We start from the raw sequence: 17833 nt of genomic DNA, 5'->3' as shown, positions 1-17833 counted from the left end.
TAAGTACAGATGTGTTACGTAATTGCGTATCAGCGAAGAGGCTGCATTGAGCTTCGGCAGTGAAGCCATCTGGACAGCGCTCTAACCTCAATCAACCGTAGCAGTAGGATTCCACATCTTCTACTGACTATATCGGCCCACTTTTTGCAGACGAGCGAAATTTTTCGGAGTAGAAGAAGTTTATAGCAAACAGCATTCAATGTCAGACTGTCAAAAAATCTGTGACCTGTTGCAACCGACAAGAAGAGTCTCCCCACTGTAATATTGCAAGTTACTAGGAGACCTGATGATGGTTCAGACTCCTCCGTTGGATGCTCATAAACTTGGCTGTGAATTCTGCAATGTCAATGTGAATGATGTATCAGTGAATTAGATGGCATTATTTGGCTTTGAAACGTCTTTTTTTTTTAAAATTTTTTTTATTCCAACTGATCACAACATCGAAGATGTGAGGAATGTTGACGTTTCTATTTATCTAGATGAAGCAGGGGTGTTGATTCATGACACAACTGTTAAAAGGCAAACTGCTCTAAACAATTACCTTCTAACTTTAATAAAGCACTTGTTCCAGTAGTGAGTCTCTTATCCTGCAGATGGACTTACATTTAATCTCTTTACTTCGTAGTTAAATCCAACTCATCTGAAGCTGAAAACTGAACTTACATAATAAGCATGCCAGTAATAGATTTCCCTTTTTGAACTGGCGTCAACTCCCTTGAGAAATTGTTCAACAAGCTTCTGAATTACAAAAAACCAATAATGTTACATGCTATATATTTGTGATAATTTAGTGGAAAGCTCTATAAAGGTCTGGTGGACATTACCAGAAGAATCAGTTTTGGATGAACAAAATCGGCTAGAAGTTTTTGAAATTTCCCCCGGACGAAGGATATTCTGCTGAATCAGGGATGCCCAATATTAGACTATTTTCATTGTTTGTTTGGTTAAAGAAAGGTTTTGCTTTGAAACAATCCTTCTGTTTATGCAAATGCGCTTAAGATATTTACATTTTTCTCATTTTTAATAGGTAATAATGCTGAGGAATGCCCTGAAAAACTCCTTGGATGACAAGCTATAGCATCAAGAAGCACCTGTTACTCAATAAATTTCAAGTTTTTACCTCTTAGGTGATGGATCAGCTAGAATTCCTGCAGCAAGTTCAACAAGGACCTCTTCCCATCCTAGTGTGATTGGTTGATCCTCCGAAAAAGGGTAGCTACACAGGGTTGATGCCGAAGTTAGTCCGAAGATAAAAGTACCTAATGCAACCCTCACTATTTACAGACTTACTTGTGTGCTTTGCATGCTTCAAGTGCCATAATTGCTCCCCTCATATTTTGCTTTGATTTGTTAGCAATTCTAGCCGCAAAACTCATGGGTAGTTCAAATTCTTCTTTTCCGGCTATCTGGATTAGAACTTCCATAATCTAAGAAATAGGAGAAGGAGAAGTCAGGCAAGAGAGAACTTTCATAAGCAAACAAAAAAAAAAAATCTGATAATTAGTAGACTCGTAGAGCAGTATGTTCCATGGTGGTTTCCAACAGTCAAAAGACTGAATATCAGGTAACTATGAAAGATTAGCAAGAAGACTTACTTCATGAGTGACTGGAGCTTCAACATTGATAACCTTGCAGCGGCTTTTAACATGTTCAAGGATGTTTACTTCATCTTCACAGCAGAGAATGAGTTTACAAGCATCAGAGTAACAGTCCATAATCCATTTTATCAAATGTTGTATGTTATCCGCAGCTTTATCAACATCATAGAGAACCATTACTGTAGTAAACGACATATATTAAAGTTAACTGAATTTCAGAAAAAAAGAAACATGTTAAAAGTAGAGTATCTCCATGTGTTTATGGAAGCTGCTTACCTTTATAGTCTGCCTTCATATTGACGTTGCTGATTTCTCGGATGACAGCATAGTCGGTGCTTATTTTCTTGACTAAAGCCATTAATGCATATGCAACATTAGGTTCTGAAGAAACATTGAACTCCACATGGTGAGGACTTGAGCTTACGGGAACAATTGCTTCCATTGGCTTTGTTTCCTGTCAAGAGATAAAGATACATACACCTTAGACTGCCAATAGGATAATAAGATACCATATCTGATCCTATATATTCTTACAATTCTCACATGATTTTGATGAGTAATGTGGTAAGTTCCTGAACTTTAGGGTCATTTACCAATCCTTTCCGTGCGATTGTTAATATAAATCGGAACAAACACTACTCTAGAGTGTGTAGAATCAATCAGCATCTACAGATATTCCTGAATCTGTATCAGGTGGATCTATATGTCTCACAGTGCTTCGTGTACAAGTAATAAAAATATCGAATCTTGCATAGCACAACAGTTCGTATTAGCATAGAGGAATAGAACAGCAAAATATACCTGAATGTGGAAGCAGTGCAAATCATGAGATATCTGCACCAAAAAGGGGAATGTGTGACTATGACTATGCATCTTAAAGTAAACTGTTGTCTTAGATTTTTTCGTTTACTAATAAGACACATACATTACGAACTGTGTCCCCATAGATTTCACGCAGAAGAGCCAATGTTAGCGACTTCTTTCCTGAACCAGGGGGCCCCTTAAGCAAGATGTGTGGGATTTCACTCGTAGCCTTCACAGAAAACACAAATACATAAAAAGGAAACTGCACTATTGGACATAAAAAAACTGCAATTCAGTGATTGATGGTGTGCTTGATGCTGAAACAAGTTCTTTCAGGTTCTGCAATTTGTTTACTCTTATCATTACAAAAATCTACTTGGCGGTAACTAATAGCTTCTTCTTTTTTTTTTGGGTATCATTTTTGTTATATGATAACAGCTATTTGCAAGAGTTATTGCAGGTCATTTGATTCAGGATAGGAGAAACTTACAAGTTGCTTAAGGTGCAAAGCCTCTTGCTCGTGGCAAGTGAATTCACTCAATGAAGAAGGTCGATGCTTATCAGCCCAGAATTGTCTGAGACTCTCGACCACAAATGCCCTTCCAATAATCAAAGCCTCATAGGATCCTCGCGGTTTCTCAGGAGATTTCTCTGATGCCCTGCAGGAACCCCTCTTGATGCAAGAAAACCATGCGTCTGTTTGGCTTTTTTGTCTGTTTGCTAAGAAATTTTTAATGGTCCCATTTGTCCTTCCACTAAATTCACTCAAGTTGCTACTCTGCCTACTAACACCAAAATTGGAGTTGGCAGTTGTTTGTGTTGATACATTGCTTGCTGTAGCTGAAATCTCTCGGATGTTATGATTAGGCCATGGATTTGCTTGGTTCCGTTTATGAAAACCAGGATTGGTATGGATAAGAAATTCAGGCTTTTCGCTGAACTTGACGTCAGTGCCATTTTTTGTGGAAAAGATACTGTTCTGCTTTGTGAAGGCACCGTAGTCCCTAGAAAAGAAGATGTCACCTGGGACAATGGAATCTGTGCTTTCAAAGTTAGGATCCATTCCAGTTGGAGCCCCAGCAGTCTTCACATTAGCCAGCATTTCGTTAATTTCACCACCTGAAGGAGCTTGTTTATGAGAACCATCCCTTTCCTTCCTGGATAAGTTCCTCCTTAACGGGGATGCTGTCCTTTCTGGTTTACTTCGCTCCCAATAACTCTCATTCTTGATCAAGTCTTTCTCCTTGAATGTTCGCTTAGGAACAGAAACAGCCCTCCTACCACTATAAGTAGATGTATCATTCACCTTGCTAACATCATCACAAGCTTGCCTGAATTTTCTATTGGAACTGGCAATCTTTCCATTGTCCAATTGATGATCCTCCAATGCAATTTTATATGGGGAAACATGTCTCCTTAGCTCGGATTTCAAGAAAGGACTATCTGGAAACTTTCTATGATGGACAGGTGAGTGAGTATTACCTTCATCTCTTGGAGCAGCATACGGTGACTTGCTGTGCCTCCTTCGAGCAGGGCTGGCGGCTGAAGCTCTCAAGGGATATGAGCGATCATAATCATTCCTTCGGGCATTTCTTCTGTCGAAAGGGCTCCTGTTTCTGGTCTGATCTTGCAAAATATTTGGCCCTGCATCATTCGATTCTTCATCTTTTTTATCAGCATCATTCCAGGGACTGTCCTGCCATTCAGCCTCCGTATCAGAGGGTTCATATCCACTTCTTCTCTGCTTCACCTGAGCTGAAATTCGAGAATGCATTGGTCTGACACGAGTTGATGGTACAGTATATTTCGAGTTCAAATAGAACAAACAATCCAAAAGACAAAAGCTTTTTCTTGTGAAACCAAAAGGCAGGTATAGACAAAGAACAAGATCAGCAACAAGTCTCTGAAAATCATTGGAGAATATCTTGATCAAGAATATAGGGAATATTTGGGATCATCGAGAAATTCAAGGAATATTGATCATAGTTCAAGCTAAGTGAAAACATGCATGAGAATTTAGTAAGTGGGGTCGAGAGACTCGAGAAAGGTAGTCAATTGAGGATGATGAGAGCGATGCTAAAGCGTTGGTGGGGGAGGCGGAAATTCTAAAATTTGTGAAAGCGATAAACATGAAGTGGAGGCATCGATGAAGACGATAAAGGTGGCGGGAAGTATAGACAACAGATTACAGCAATTTTAGCACCATTTGATGAAGGCGAGACGGCATAGCCGATGAAAGCACCAGCACCCAGAGACTAGCAACACCAATTTTAACAGAAAAACAAAGAGAAATATACATGGGGCAGCTAGCTTCAATACTAAGTACTCGAAGCCAGATTAACAACAGATTTTGATTGCTGACTTCGTTCCACAAAAGAGCTAATGCACAATCCTGTTTTCGATAGAATTACTATATTGAGATATCATCATATTGTTGTTCTCCTCCAAATTTACATGCATTTTTTGTAGTCGAGAATATCCAATGAGTTTTCTCAATTTTAGTTGCTAACCGGCATATTTACACTGTTCATATCGTCTTCTAGGTCATGGAATGTCTAATCAAAATTGTAATAACTCAGCGTTGAATTTCTTCACACCCCCCCCCCCCCCTTCTCTTTTTTTTTTTTTTTTTTTCCGTTTAATGAAATCTTTAATGAAACCGCTAATCACCTCTTAACGTACGCCCTCCAGAGTTTTTTCGCAAAACTTAAAAAAGAAATCCAAGTGTCCCGTTTTTAAAACTCACGCCCCGAGAGGTCTGAATCAAATGAGCAGAATTACAGCTGTTTATATCTCGATGTTTTCTGCAATTCCTGGGCCAATGACGAAGGAAACGAGGAGCATAGATAAATTTGTCTCGCGTTCTCCGGACTTTAGCCGTGGGCAGACAGGGTTCCAAATTATAAAGCGGGGGGTTGGTGTCGTCACTCACTTTCTTGAATATGTAGTTGTGTTAAGGAAAGGATACATTACTGAGGGGATGCCAAGTCGAAGTGGACGGATTCCAATGTCTGATCACATCATGACTGTGTGTACACAAAACATATTTGGGCGTGTGGTATTGTCATATGCTGGACAATTACAAGGTTGCAAGAAAAAGTATAGGCTATATTTTATTTCAGACACATTCATGACACTCCTCCTATGGGAGATGAACAATCACAGCACATTTCTAGTAATACATAAGAAACTGCTACAAGAAAACTGGTAGACCGTAAACATTGGTTAATCTGAAAGTCTCTGAGCTAATCTGATACAAATTGGTTGAGGTACTCATCAAGTGTGGTGTATTTCACATCGGGATAGAGCTCCGATGCCTCCACGCCAAAAGAAGCCTCGATCTCAAAGTTGGCCATTTCTCCCTTCACGAAAATTGTGTATCCCAGAGACAGGAACAATTTTAATAGCATTGTAGCCTCTGCAGCAGATACAAGAAAAGAAAGCAATTTAATTAAGCAGTAGAACAGGTGTTACTACTAGATGACTATTGTATTCAAAAAATTTTTTTTTTTCTGAATTCCGTAAGATAGGTCGAGGAATAAGCAAACCTTGAATTTTCTCGAGGACTTCCTTCTCTGGCAGGTAAATCTTTTCGAGGGTCTTACCAATTTTCTTTTCCCACAATGATACTATTTCGTTGCAGGACAAAGTGTTGGCAGGGGGTCTGAGGTGCACAATCTTGTTCAGAGTCCTTGGGTCATCTGCTGCTTTAATGGTGTATGCAGCAATGTCTTCTTCCATAGAGAAAACAACTGCAACGGAACGTAAAAATGAAGAAAAATTAAGAACGATGATCTCTGTAACCAATCAAGAAAGGCGTAGCTTCTTTTGGATACCTTTTGAATTTCCGTCACCAAGAATGCCAATTTTGTCTTTTGGAGGAGTTGCAGAGCCAAAGTCTCCAAAGAGGTTAAGGAAATAATTCAAATAACCAGCAAAACCATTAGATACTAAGTAAGTGTAAGGTATCCCTGCAGCCTCGACAGCTCTGCGGATCTCAGCTTTGATCCTGTACCAGCTTGCAGCAGGCTCAACGCAATGCCAACGATCCGCGTCACCTCCAAACTCAGAAGGTAAAAATCTCTGAAACCAAATATAGCTCTTTGTTCAGGAACTTGTAAGTTGACATGAATGACAAAAAAAAGAATTTGTTCAGGAGCAAATCAACCGGATCCGCCATGTTACAATTCTTAAAAGAAAAAGAATCAAGATAGAACATTTAACATTGTATTGTGTTTACTTTGATGTTACCGGCTTCTTTAATTGCTGCAATGATCTTAACTTGATGAGCTACAACTTCCATCCCTCCCCCCACTGTTGAGATGACAATGTCAACTTGTTTGATTGCATTTACCAACTGCTGATGATTGTACAAATCTCCCTGTTCAGTCCATGCATGTCAGTTTCTGTAATTTCTTGAAGAGAATTGAAATAGTATTCAGATAATGAAAAAGAAATAACAACACACATAGAGAGATGTGACTCCCAAACTCTTGAAGCTCTCTATGATCGCTGCCCTTTTAGGATCTGAAATTGTGCTTTCTCGGACCAATGCAAACGTTGGGTGCCCTGCTTTTGCACTTGCTTCCACTATGCATTTCCCGATGTATCCAGTGGCCCCGATGATCAAAATCTTGCTTTTCACTGCCATTTCCAACTGTAGGATAGTAAACTACGGTTGCAAATTAGATGGACGCTGTAAATTGATGAGTTGAACAGGTGCAGAAATGTGCTTAGTGCCTACAGGCTGCGGCTTCGAGGATTGTGCATGGTTAATTTATAGAGGAAAAAGTATAGAAAATGACAACCCCGTCGCTGCATCTTCCTTTGACTGCTCTATTGGTTGGACCGAGGGTAGGGATGGCAAGGGCACCCGCCCCGCGGGGTAGAAATGGGGCAGGGGATGGGGCGGGGGCAAAATACCCCCGCCTTAAAACGGGGCGGGGATGGGGCAACATACACCCACCCCATCCCCCGTCCCGTCCCCCGCATAAAAAAAATATATACACATATATATATATATATATGTATGTATATACAAAAGTACCAAAACCCCTTATTATCTCCTTCAGTTCCTCCTTCGTTCCCTTCTTTGCAGCCACCGCCGTCGCCTCCCATTCCCCTCAGTTCTAATCACTACTCAATTAATCGCAGACGCAAAGGAGAGAGGTGAACTGGAAGGACGCGTGACTACATTACTTAAGGACATCAAAAAGTCAGGTGTGCCCATTTCTTTTTGGTGCATTTGAAGTAAGTCGTCTACTGTGGCTTAACTTGTTGTGACAGCATTGTAGGCAATGTCATTGTTTTTATTGATGAGGTCCACACACATATTGGTTCTGGGACAATAGGACGAGGCAATAAGGGATCTGGTCTTGATATTGCCAATTTATTGAAGCCATCACTTGGACGGGGTGAGTTACAGGTAATATTTCTTCCTTGTTACATGCTTTAGTGTGCATTATGTTACTGGATACTCATTGATACCTGGACAAGAAATCATGTTACACTGGTATGATCATGGATATTGTAAGCTCATGTTTCTAATCTTAGCTTGGAATTAGTAGCCGAAAGTTTCTAATCTTTCCTCATGGGGGACCGCGGGGGAAACGGGGCGGGGTGAGGTGCAGGGGGCAAGGGGGCGGGGGACGGGGGAAGGATCCCCCACCCCATTGCCACCCCTAACCGAGGGTGTGCAACGTGATCCAAAGAATCCAATGACCCGATCCAGATTTGATCCGAATTAGCGGATATCCGATTCGGCGGCTCATATGTGAATCGGGTCACATCCGGGTCAATGACTTATGCTAATCAGATTCGGATATTATTTTTTGTGATTCATGGATATTCGATTCGATCTGCAATGATATATTTTTTAAATTTTTTATGCATTAAATCTAGTAATTTGTTATAGTTTTATCTCTTATTTCTTAATTTTATTTTTATGTCCTCTTTCAAAACAGGCTTTCTTCATACATGGTGTTAAGTTTTTAAACATGTTGTGATATAATTTATGGATAAAAAATTATAGATGAAATATTTAATCTTATTTGTTTGAATCAAAATAAGAAAAAAAATGTGGAACTTACTTTATATTGCAACAAAGAAGATTATTTTAGACTAAAATCTCTTTTTTTTTTATGATTAAAAACTTGTATCAAAGTACAACTTATCACTTATATTATATTTTTGAAACTCTATTACATTTACATTTCACATTATCTTTGGGATTTTTAGCTTTTTTAAAAGAAATTTTAAAAATTGAATGCAAATCAGATTTTCTGTTGATCCAATCCATCCACATAATGCGGATATCCGAATATCACAAAGTGACTGACCCGATTTTTACGGATCGGGTCAATATTTTTCTGAAATTTCTAATGCTGCTTCAGCGATTAATCAGGGGAAGATTCCCACGGAGTTTCCGACTAAATCCTGGCACTAAAGGATTCTTTTTTGGAGAGCACGCGCAATTGCACATGTCATGAAATATTTGGTACAAGTTTTTTAAGGACTTATTATAGTATTTACTTGTACATGATCACCTGAGTGCATTACTGCAATGAATAGTGGTTTGGCAATTGCGAAAGAGAGGCTAAAGTCAAAAGAAAAAAAACAAAACAAATCAAATGAATGTCTTGGGAAATTCCTCATATGGGATGGCAGATGCAATCAGCGGCAGCATTTCGTCCTTGATGACCAAACCTGCGCTAAGCGCTGACGAACGAAGCGTTGGAGTAAACAAAAAATGATAGTCAATAAATGGAGCCAATCAACAGATTTATAAATTTTTGTCACAATCTATGAACGGGATAGATTTAGCCATAAATCTCACATTTTTAAGGGTTTTAATTTTTAAATTTCTTTCTCAATAATTTTTGTTGGGGCAGGTCAGGTGGTATCTGTTTTGGATTAAGCCGCGCCTTCCAACCCTTGATGTTCATCCAAAGGACACAAGTAAAGATGGTAGAACTCTGCTAATTCCTAGGATGTACATACAAAATCCAGTTGACTTTCCCACATTTTTCAGTCTCTAAATTCGAGTTTATTAGTATCATCCTCATTTTACCGTAAATACTTTCACATTACAAAATTCAGCAACCACAAATTCAGAAGCAGTAGCAAATTAACGTGTGCCGAACAACATTGGAGGACATAGCACAAACGGTTGATTTCTTCGCAACACACTTTATTATTATTGACATTGTAAAAGACACAGACTCTGTTGTCTCAAACTGGTAGAGGCCAGCTAAATCTTGAACTTCTCTCAACTCAATTCATCTCACACAAACTGATCAAGGTATTCATCAGTTGTGGTGTATTTCACGTCTGGATAAAGCTCCGTCGCCTCCACCCCAAAAGAAGCCTCAATCTTAAAGTTTGTATGACTTCCCTTCACGAATGTAGAGTGCGCCAAAGACATGTACAGGTTCAACGGCATTGGAGCCTCTGCAAAGTTAATGAATGAGAACATGCTAAACACAAAACATTTAAGTATATCATATGAGTATATTCAATTTGTTTTTTTTTTTTTTTTTTGCCATTTTCAAGAAGGATGGATTTTTCTGCAATTTTCCTTGCCTGACCTTGAATGTTCTTGAGAAGTTGCTCCTCTGGAATGTAGATCTTTTCGAGGGTCTTCCCAATTTTCTTCTCCCACAAAGACACCATCTCATTGTAGGACAGAGTGTTGGCTGGGGGCCTAAGATAAACAATCTTGTTCAGAGTCCTTGGATCGTCAGCTGCCTTGATTGTGTATGCAGCTATGTCTTCTTCTTTTACAAAAATAGCTGCAAGAAATGAAAACTCTTGAGATCAGAGAACGATGATGGCTCAAAATTCATGCTACTGAACAAAGCAGGAAATTCGAGCTAGCGTGATTCTGGTGGCTACCTTTTGGATTTCCATCGCCAGGAATGGCAATTTTCTCTCGCGGAGGAGTTGTGCTGCTGGAGTCTCCCACGTTATTGAGGAAACAACTAGCAAAACCATGGGATACTATGAAAGCATAAGGTATGCCTTCAGCCTCAATAGCTCTGCGAATCCCTGCCTTGGTCCGGAGATGGCTTGCAGCCGGCTCAACGGCGTGCGCGCGATCCACGTCCGACCCAAATTCAGAAGGTAGGAATCTCTGCAATCATAACGCGCTCTTAAGAATCCAATCAATTTATAGGACAGGTATAACCCGTTTGACAGAGTTTTTCGAGATCAAAAATTCTTTTCCAAGGAACATGGTTATGGCTGGATTCTTATTGTAAAGCAGCATCTTAATATACTTCGTCCTCAAGATGCAGGGAATAAGAAAAGAACCAAGTTTTATCGGCTTACTTTGATGTTACCGGCTGCTTTTATCGCTGCAATGATCTTAACTTGATCACCCACCAATTTTCCTGCAACTGTGGAAATTACTACGTCCACTTGTTTGATTGCATCAGCTAACAGCTGGTGATTGTATAAATCTCCCTGTTCATCAGTCATTTCACAACGAGTCAATTTCTAAAATTTCAAGAAAAGCAAGTGAAAATGCAGAACACTTGGGAAAAAAAAAATTTAACAACCCACATATAGAAATGTAACTCCTAGATTCTTGAAGCTTTCTAAGATTGCCGCCTTTTTAGGATCTGAAACTGTGCTTTCTCTAACCAAGGCAAATGTTGGGTGCCCAGCTTTTGCACTCGCTTCCACTATGTATTTCCCAATGTTTCCAGTGCTCCCAATTATCAAAATCTTGCTTTTCTCAGCCATTTTCAACAGATCACGGATTGGAACTATAAACTGACGTAATAGTAGAAAACGGACTAAACAGATTAAGAATAGTTTAAGAAGGGAGTCTATTATTCATTGGCTTTAGTAATGAAAAGAGTAAAGCTGCATCATATCTATTGATGAATGGACTGGTAGACTGCATAAACCCAGTGCCATCAGGTCTCAAATGCGTCGTCGTTCTTTACATGTGGCCGGCAGAACTCTTTCTCCTTCGATAAGACCAACGGTTGTTAGTAACAACCACTGCCAACCGTTTTGAACGATGTAATATCTTTTACAAAGTAAGACATAATTCTACGTGAATTATTTATAAAATTTAACAACAGAAATATAATTATTATATATAAAATTCACATAAATAGTAACAAAAATATTATATCTCTGTTGAAAAGATGTATAAGAAATTTATATAAAATTACAAAACGTTCAAAAAAATATTACACTGCTCAGGAACTGTTTTTAAGAAGTTTACTAGTTTTTTTTAGATCAACCGTCCCCTGCCTCCGCTCCCCATCTCATTTAACTTTTGCCACTGGAGTTCAAGTACCAAAAAGTGCAACTTTTAATTTGAAAAACTAGTTTCAAGCAATCTCCCCTTTACAGATAATTTTTCAGTTTTCCTGCCCTCAAAAGAAAAAAAATGAATACGATGAGGACGATCGATGTAATCCATCTTGTCACCAAAAGCCTTACATCTTGTCACCAAAAGCCAGCTGTTTTATTTTATACATCATCACTGCATCAGATCCTTTGACAATTGCTAAAGTTGCAGAATAAACCAATCACATTGACAACCTTGCTCGTTTCGAAGCAGCAGTTTACCACCCTAAATTCTAGTAAAACGTTAGATAGAGCATAAAACTTTGTCCTTTTCAAACTAGAGTAAAAATTATTGGTTAAAACAACAAAAAATTTCCGCTCATGTTTAGGAAATTTCATCTGCCAATGATCTCAGAATTTGGAATTGCATTCCATATAATTCATCTTACATGTTGTCAAATTACATCAGCAAAACAATTCCTGTGTTTAATTGATGTAAAATATAATTAAATATGAAGGCCGTATGAAAGTGTAAGTTCAGGATTAAGTCATGCTGTTTCAAGAGGTGCAGATGTCAAAGTTGACAGCCAATCCGTTAGAGCCTTATTCACGAGGTCAGGAACTTCATCATGGGGACAATGTCCTGCTTGTAAGTTGACAAGGGATGTATTTGGATAGAATTCCTTGATGCGAAGGGCCTTGGCAGGACCAACCCATGGATCTAAGTCACCCCAGAGCAGCAGCAGCGGGCAAGAGAGTTCGCTTAACACATTATCAAGTGTGTACTTCCTCTGGCTTGACATGAATCTTGTCATTAGTCTGCAGAAATGCATTATTATGCATGTTAACATTGGCAATGGCGAGTCAATTGAAAAAAGTGAGTAAATAAGCTGATCTCTGAAAGCTGTGGAAACGCTTTTCTACCAATTTTAGCAGGTAAGGTGAAAAAGTTTGGAACCATCATTGAAAAAATTCCTCAGCAATCATGTTGCTGTTCAATTACAAATTTGCATGTCTTCAACCAACATAAATAGAAGACTGAATAAGCTTCCTAAACAGGTCCATTCCAATCCATGATTCACAGTACTTTAACAGCTAATTTTGCAATTTTCCATGTTTTTAGAACAGTTTGCTGCATAAAACGTGGACTTTGATCACAGAAATATCAACTTGTAAACAGGGATGAGTAAGCATTTTTGCTTGCATAATGCACCCAAGAGAAACAGTTATTAGCGAACAGAAGTCCTTGACTTTTCCTTATACCTCTAGAAGCAAACGTAGGAATATAGCGGTTTCAGACTCCTACCTGTAGTACACTTCCCCTGCATTTGGGTCTGCTGCTGGCCTTGTAATTGAATCAATGAGATAGTCATCCACATTTGAAGCATTTATATATACCTGAAGTTAGAAAATGAGAACAAAGTGTAAGTAAGTTCACCATCTAGTAAATGCGCGATCCATGGTTGTTTAAAAGGCAAAACTTCTTCATTGAGAAGATTAGCTAAACTAGTTAGAAATGCAACCAGCTAGACCAGAAAGCAGTCATCTGCTTTTTGAGTGACGTGCCACAGCTATGCAGATAAAAGTTTCAACATGTCTACCATGTCTGGTGTACAATTTCTGTGCAGGAGAAATGCCGAACTTAGTGTCACTTCTTTTACCATCTTCAAATGCATCAGAATGAAAATATACTCTTTTCCCATTAAAAGAGGGTCAAATGACCTCCGGTATAGGTCCTGTCAAGGTTCATCTAACTCTGAACCCAGCTAACCTTGGCTGCTATAGAGGTTTATTAGTTGAGTCAGTGCTATGTATTTGGTGAGTATTTTGTTCAACACTTGCAGAACATGGTAACTTGCCATTTCTTGGACAAATGGATACGTGGCAATGGACTCTTTAGAAACTCATTACTAGGTGTAAGAATTCAGCGTACACTGCTCAAGACAGATTTTATTCGTGAAGGTTGCTTGGCTTGCCAGAATAGAAATCCGAGAACAATACGCTGGAAAGCTTCTTTTAAGGGCTTGAGAATATATGTTTGTATCGGTGTTTCTTCAGATTCACTTTTTACAGTAATTGAATCCCCAAACTGTCCTGCTGAGTTCAGTAATGAGACTCCTTTGACTTGCTGCGGCAGTGCTGCTGCAGCAACCAGTGCAGTAAATCCTCCAAGACTGAAAGATCAACATAGTTATGTCAAAAAAGAAATTTATCCATTTAGCACTAGCAATAAAAGTGTGAGATGAAGTTAAAGAATTAGAAATTTCAGAGCCACATAGCTCAACGCAACACGTATGTGTGTGCACGCGCTCCTCCATCTCAGATTTTGTGCGCGCACGCATGTGAGAGAGAGAGAGAGAGACCTAAATCCCGCTAAAGAGAAGTCCCTTGAAAGAGATCTTAGCTGTTACTCCCAAAGGCAAAGTAGGACCGTTGGATACAAAATTTGTGGAGAACTAATAGCTAGACTTTGGATTTCTCTGGAAAAAGATCTTAGTCATTAGAAAAGTTTCAATTTTGACCCCTCTGTGCTTGATTGATGATAATACATGAGGCAAATTCTATATTGCAGTGCTTAATGACATTAGTTTTTAGGCTTGTGTTACGTTCCTCTTGTATTTTCTTTCCTGGCAGGGGTCCTAAAATTTTACTATCTATTCAACAGGAATTGTTATACATTTTCAGTTTAAAAAAAAAAAGAGAAAATATGGAGCACGCAAGTCGCATGAATTAAGTTAGTGTGAAACCAATTGCCCTTGCTTACCTGTTGCCAACTAAAACTGCTGGTTCTTTGACTACCTCTTTCAAAAAATCAACAACCTGATCTCTCCAAACCAAAGCATCATACTCAATTAGTGCCTTCTCGCTCCAACCAAAGCCTAGCAAGTCAAGTGCATAAACTTTGTACTTTTTAGCTAATTCTGGAATATTATACCTGAAGAGAAAATCAGAGAGGATAAAAAACTCTTTACGCCATACAATGCACCATAACTCTGCATGCCTAAATATATGATGACTGGCACAATTACGAACCTCATTACCCAATGCCAAAGTAATCATTCCTTCAGCATGTGTTCTAGCACATTAATATGCAGCTAATCTTTAAGTTTACATCCAATTTAAACTTCCCAAAATCTCAAATTGGCATCACTATGTAGGTAAATGGAAGGATCGTTTACTGTAAAACTTGATTGGAAGAAAATTCTGAAACCACAGTAAAAATATGTTTGACCTTCGTTCTCTGAAGTATCCAAGCCCAAAACTTCATTAGCAGGTTTTATGCTTAGCTAGACAGAGCCTAAGCCACTAGCACCATAACAGAAGCTCAAGTTGCTGAAGATCCATTTGTTGTTACAAAAATATTCTAACAAATTGCCATGAATCTTCAGTCTGACATGTAAATTCAAAGCAAGATCCTATTTTTTTTTTTTTAAGTACAAGATTATATCTAGAATTAATAACAAAAATCATAGTAAAAAGTACCTCCAATGAAAAGCAGAAGCACCAAATCCATGAATTAGAACAACTGGCAACCCTTCTCCTTCTACAACATAATGAATTTTCCTGCCTCGCCATGTCCAGTAATTGTAGCCATCTGGCTTATACATTAGTCTTTCCAAACCTACATATCTTAGCAGTTATGACAAATTTAGAAACTAGGATCCAATGAAAAAAAGTGTACCATCACCAACTAATTAAAGTCCCAACAGCTATCATGAAGCTATACATAAACTCGAAAGCCACCCCCATCCACCCTTCACTCTCCACTGCCCTTCATCCCAAAAACACACCAAAAAAAAAAAAAGCACAGGACAGACGGAGAGAACAACACAGACATCTAATACGACTAACCCCTCAAGCCCAAAAGAATAGTGCAATTTCAATTCTCATAAATGGAGACATAACTGACCTTGTGAAGATTCAGTGACCAGAGAAGGTGCAACAGCTGAAGCTCCGGCAGCAACAATCCCCTTGAATGTAAAACCCCTCCTGTTTAATTCGCATTTGCTCTCTGAGAAAAAGACGGAGGAGGAGGAGGAGGAGGGGGGGGGGGGCGTTGTTAACAGCGAGTATAAGCATCAATGCTAACGAAGAATCTGAATACTCACTATAATGGTGAAGTCCGAGTTGAACTGGGGCAATGAAATTGTAGCTGCTATTGGGGTCCAAGAATTTGGTCCTCAGATAATGTGGCAGAGTAGCACATGAAGTTGACATGGATTTCATCTCAGCTCACAATGGCTTGCTGCAACTAAGAAGTTACAAAAAGTGAGTTCTGATCACAATTCAAGAATTACAAGTTGGTGAACTGGTGAAGGAAGACGAAGATTTTTCTGGAGGAGCATTTGTCAAAGGATTTTTTTTTAAACTGGGGGTTTTTTCGTCTGTATTTCTGTGGTGGGAGTGCTGTCTTAAGTTGTGGCGGATTACAAGCCAACAAGCAACAATTTTTATGATGAGACTTATAGGCATACAGCAGAAACTCTTTATGATGTATTTTCTACCAATCTATTCATCACTGAGAGAAATAAGTTTGTTGATTAATTGTGCTTGGCGTCCAGATTAACAACTCATAGGCCTCATGTGGGTGGAGAGATTAAAGATGATGAGAATTAAGTGCAAGCCTAATGATCATCTGTGGTGACACTAAGTGCAGGTACAGTACGCAAAGCGAATGTTCTTGGGCCTAAATTAATCAACTCATTGGAGGTGCTACGATGGGCCATTAAGGTCCGCTATCCAACCACAATGTAAACTCACAACTGCCAAGTCAGTACATTAATCACCAAGGAAAAAACCAACTTTCTTGAATGAACGATTTTGAGGTTGGTCTATCATTTTCTAGGGCAAATTATTTAATTGGCCCTTGAACTCTTTGTCTAGGTAAAAGTAAGCCCCTCATCTATTTTTTGCTGACTTTAAGCCCTCGAACTTGTAAAATTGGGTACCCGTTACCCTTTTAGCCAGTTTCTCCGGTTTTGCAACCGGAAGACCAATACACACGAATGCCAGTGTACTTCTTCAAAGGGCATTTTTGTCATTTTCTAAACAAAAAAGGAACAACTCCATTATCATTTATCAACGGATTTAGCTTTGCTCCGTAACTCCTGTCTCTGCCTCTTGGTAGTAGCATTTGTTGTATTACTATTATATTTGTATTATTATTACTATTATCCAAAACCCCACAAATGTCGAAAGCAAAGGACCCATCGATAAAGCTGTTTGGAAAGACGATACAGCTGCTGGAGGCTCCGGCTTCAGCTCCGGCTGCTGCGGTGGCAGCTTCCGAATGCGGTGGAGATGCTTCAGCTCTATCTAATGATATTTCCGCTGATGATACTTTAGTTCAAGATCGTCCTTCTTCACCGAATTCTTTACCTGAAGATAGCAACCCGGATAGAAGTGGAGCGGAGGAAGAATTCGACAAGGTTCCTACTTGATTACTTCTTTATTTCGTAAATGACCCATTACTTGAATTTGTGAAAGGAATGATGGGTTCCATCTTTGTTTTCAAATGTTTTGGATATGCAGTATACAGTTGACTTTCCATGACCTTCTTTTATCTTTTGTTCAGCTTCTGATTTGGGGTTTTTGGATAATATGATTCAATTTGAGTATTTTATTAACTTTTCCGGTAAGTGGGTATATTTTGGATTAGGGAAACTCGTCACTTTGATACCATCTTCTTCATGTTTCTAGTGGTTTTGCGGGAAGGGGGAGGAGTTGTTCTCTTTTTGCTTAAAAGATGCGGACAAAAATGTCCTTTGAAGAAGCACACTGGCATTTGTGTAAATTGGCTTTTCGATTGCAAAACCGGAGAAACTGGCTAAAAGGGTCACGGGTACCTAATTTTACAAGTTCGAGGGCTTAAAGTCAGTAAAAAATAAATGAGGGGTTTATTTTTACCTAAACAAAGAGTTCAAGGGCCAATTAGATAATTTGCCCCATTTTCTATGTCCAACTTTCTTGTAACAATTTAGTAGTATTATGTTATTGTGAGTTCAACCTCTCTAATAATATATATATATATATATATATAAAAAAAAAAAACTCTCTATTCCTAACGCAGTATCTGGGCATCAAAAAATAAAAAAAAAATAAAAATTGTGCAGTATCTTGGAATA

The 17833-nt window shown here is 38.8% G+C and overlaps 4 protein-coding genes across 5 annotated transcripts; all 4 read right to left on the bottom strand.

Annotated features, from left to right (window-relative positions):
• Positions 1-29: 29 nt before the first annotated feature.
• On the bottom strand, positions 30-4918 carry LOC113777958. The gene is made up of 11 exons (XM_027323193.1): positions 4913-4918; positions 4592-4657; positions 2893-4305; positions 2524-2631; positions 2400-2432; positions 1875-2052; positions 1596-1777; positions 1291-1427; positions 1121-1216; positions 664-738; positions 30-336 (listed from the first exon to the last, which is right to left on the bottom strand). The coding sequence occupies exons 1-11, from the start codon at positions 4916-4918 to the stop codon at positions 30-32; spliced, it is 2601 nt and encodes an 866-aa protein (XP_027178994.1).
• A 605-nt stretch (positions 4919-5523) lies between these two features.
• LOC113778618 (isoflavone reductase homolog PCBER-like) lies at positions 5524-7053 on the bottom strand. Its single transcript, XM_027324077.1, has 5 exons — positions 6871-7053; positions 6643-6783; positions 6239-6485; positions 5951-6154; positions 5524-5820 (listed from the first exon to the last, which is right to left on the bottom strand). The coding sequence occupies exons 1-5, from the start codon at positions 7051-7053 to the stop codon at positions 5648-5650; spliced, it is 948 nt and encodes a 315-aa protein (XP_027179878.1). The 3' UTR covers positions 5524-5647.
• Positions 7054-9424: 2371 nt separating this feature from the next.
• LOC113778062 (isoflavone reductase homolog PCBER-like) lies at positions 9425-11366 on the bottom strand. The gene is made up of 5 exons (XM_027323320.1): positions 10965-11366; positions 10731-10865; positions 10296-10533; positions 9989-10192; positions 9425-9851 (listed from the first exon to the last, which is right to left on the bottom strand). The coding sequence occupies exons 1-5, from the start codon at positions 11145-11147 to the stop codon at positions 9685-9687; spliced, it is 927 nt and encodes a 308-aa protein (XP_027179121.1). The 5' UTR covers positions 11148-11366; the 3' UTR covers positions 9425-9684.
• A 698-nt stretch (positions 11367-12064) lies between these two features.
• Positions 12065-16111, bottom strand: LOC113777740 (pheophytinase, chloroplastic). Of its 2 annotated transcripts, XM_027322927.1 has the most exons (7): positions 15818-16111; positions 15619-15720; positions 15192-15330; positions 14473-14643; positions 13642-13882; positions 13015-13106; positions 12065-12527 (listed from the first exon to the last, which is right to left on the bottom strand). In XM_027322927.1, the coding sequence occupies exons 1-7, from the start codon at positions 15933-15935 to the stop codon at positions 12257-12259; spliced, it is 1134 nt and encodes a 377-aa protein (XP_027178728.1). In that variant the 5' UTR covers positions 15936-16111; the 3' UTR covers positions 12065-12256. The 2 variants fall into 2 exon arrangements, with proteins under 2 accessions (XP_027178728.1, XP_027178729.1); XM_027322928.1 differs by lacking the exon at positions 14473-14643.
• Between the last annotated feature and the right edge of the window lie 1722 nt (positions 16112-17833).

This window comes from Coffea eugenioides, chromosome 7 (assembly GCF_003713205.1).
Source record: "Coffea eugenioides isolate CCC68of chromosome 7, Ceug_1.0, whole genome shotgun sequence".
NCBI classification, from domain to species: Eukaryota; Viridiplantae; Streptophyta; class Magnoliopsida; order Gentianales; family Rubiaceae; genus Coffea; species Coffea eugenioides.
The sequence above is the reverse complement of the archived record's forward strand: the minus strand, read 5'-3'. Positions and strand labels throughout refer to the sequence as shown.

Coding starts and splice junctions, on each gene's coding strand:
- LOC113777958 (XM_027323193.1), bottom strand. Junction 4,306..4,591: donor CAAATGGTGCTAAAATTGCT/GTAATCTGTTGT, acceptor AATGATTTTCAG/AGACTTGTTGCTGATCTTGT. Junction 2,053..2,399: donor TGCACTGCTTCCACATTCAG/GTATATTTTGCT, acceptor ATCTCTTGACAG/GAAACAAAGCCAATGGAAGC.
- LOC113778618 (XM_027324077.1), bottom strand. CDS start 7,053: ATGGCAGTGAAAAGCAAGATTTTGATCATCGGGGCCACTGGATACATC. Junction 6,486..6,642: donor AAGAAGCCGGTAACATCAAA/GTAAACACAATA, acceptor ATTTGGTTTCAG/AGATTTTTACCTTCTGAGTT. Junction 5,821..5,950: donor AGTCCTCGAGAAAATTCAAG/GTTTGCTTATTC, acceptor TATCTGCTGCAG/AGGCTACAATGCTATTAAAA.
- LOC113778062 (XM_027323320.1), bottom strand. CDS start 11,147: ATGGCTGAGAAAAGCAAGATTTTGATAATTGGGAGCACTGGAAACATT. Junction 10,866..10,964: donor TAGGAGTTACATTTCTATAT/GTGGGTTGTTAA, acceptor ACTGATGAACAG/GGAGATTTATACAATCACCA. Junction 10,193..10,295: donor TGGCGATGGAAATCCAAAAG/GTAGCCACCAGA, acceptor CATTTCTTGCAG/CTATTTTTGTAAAAGAAGAA.
- LOC113777740 (XM_027322927.1), bottom strand. CDS start 15,935: ATGAAATCCATGTCAACTTCATGTGCTACTCTGCCACATTATCTGAGG. Junction 15,721..15,817: donor ACTCGGACTTCACCATTATA/GTGAGTATTCAG, acceptor TCTTTTTCTCAG/AGAGCAAATGCGAATTAAAC. Junction 14,644..15,191: donor GCTTCTGCTTTTCATTGGAG/GTACTTTTTACT, acceptor TTTTCTCTTCAG/GTATAATATTCCAGAATTAG.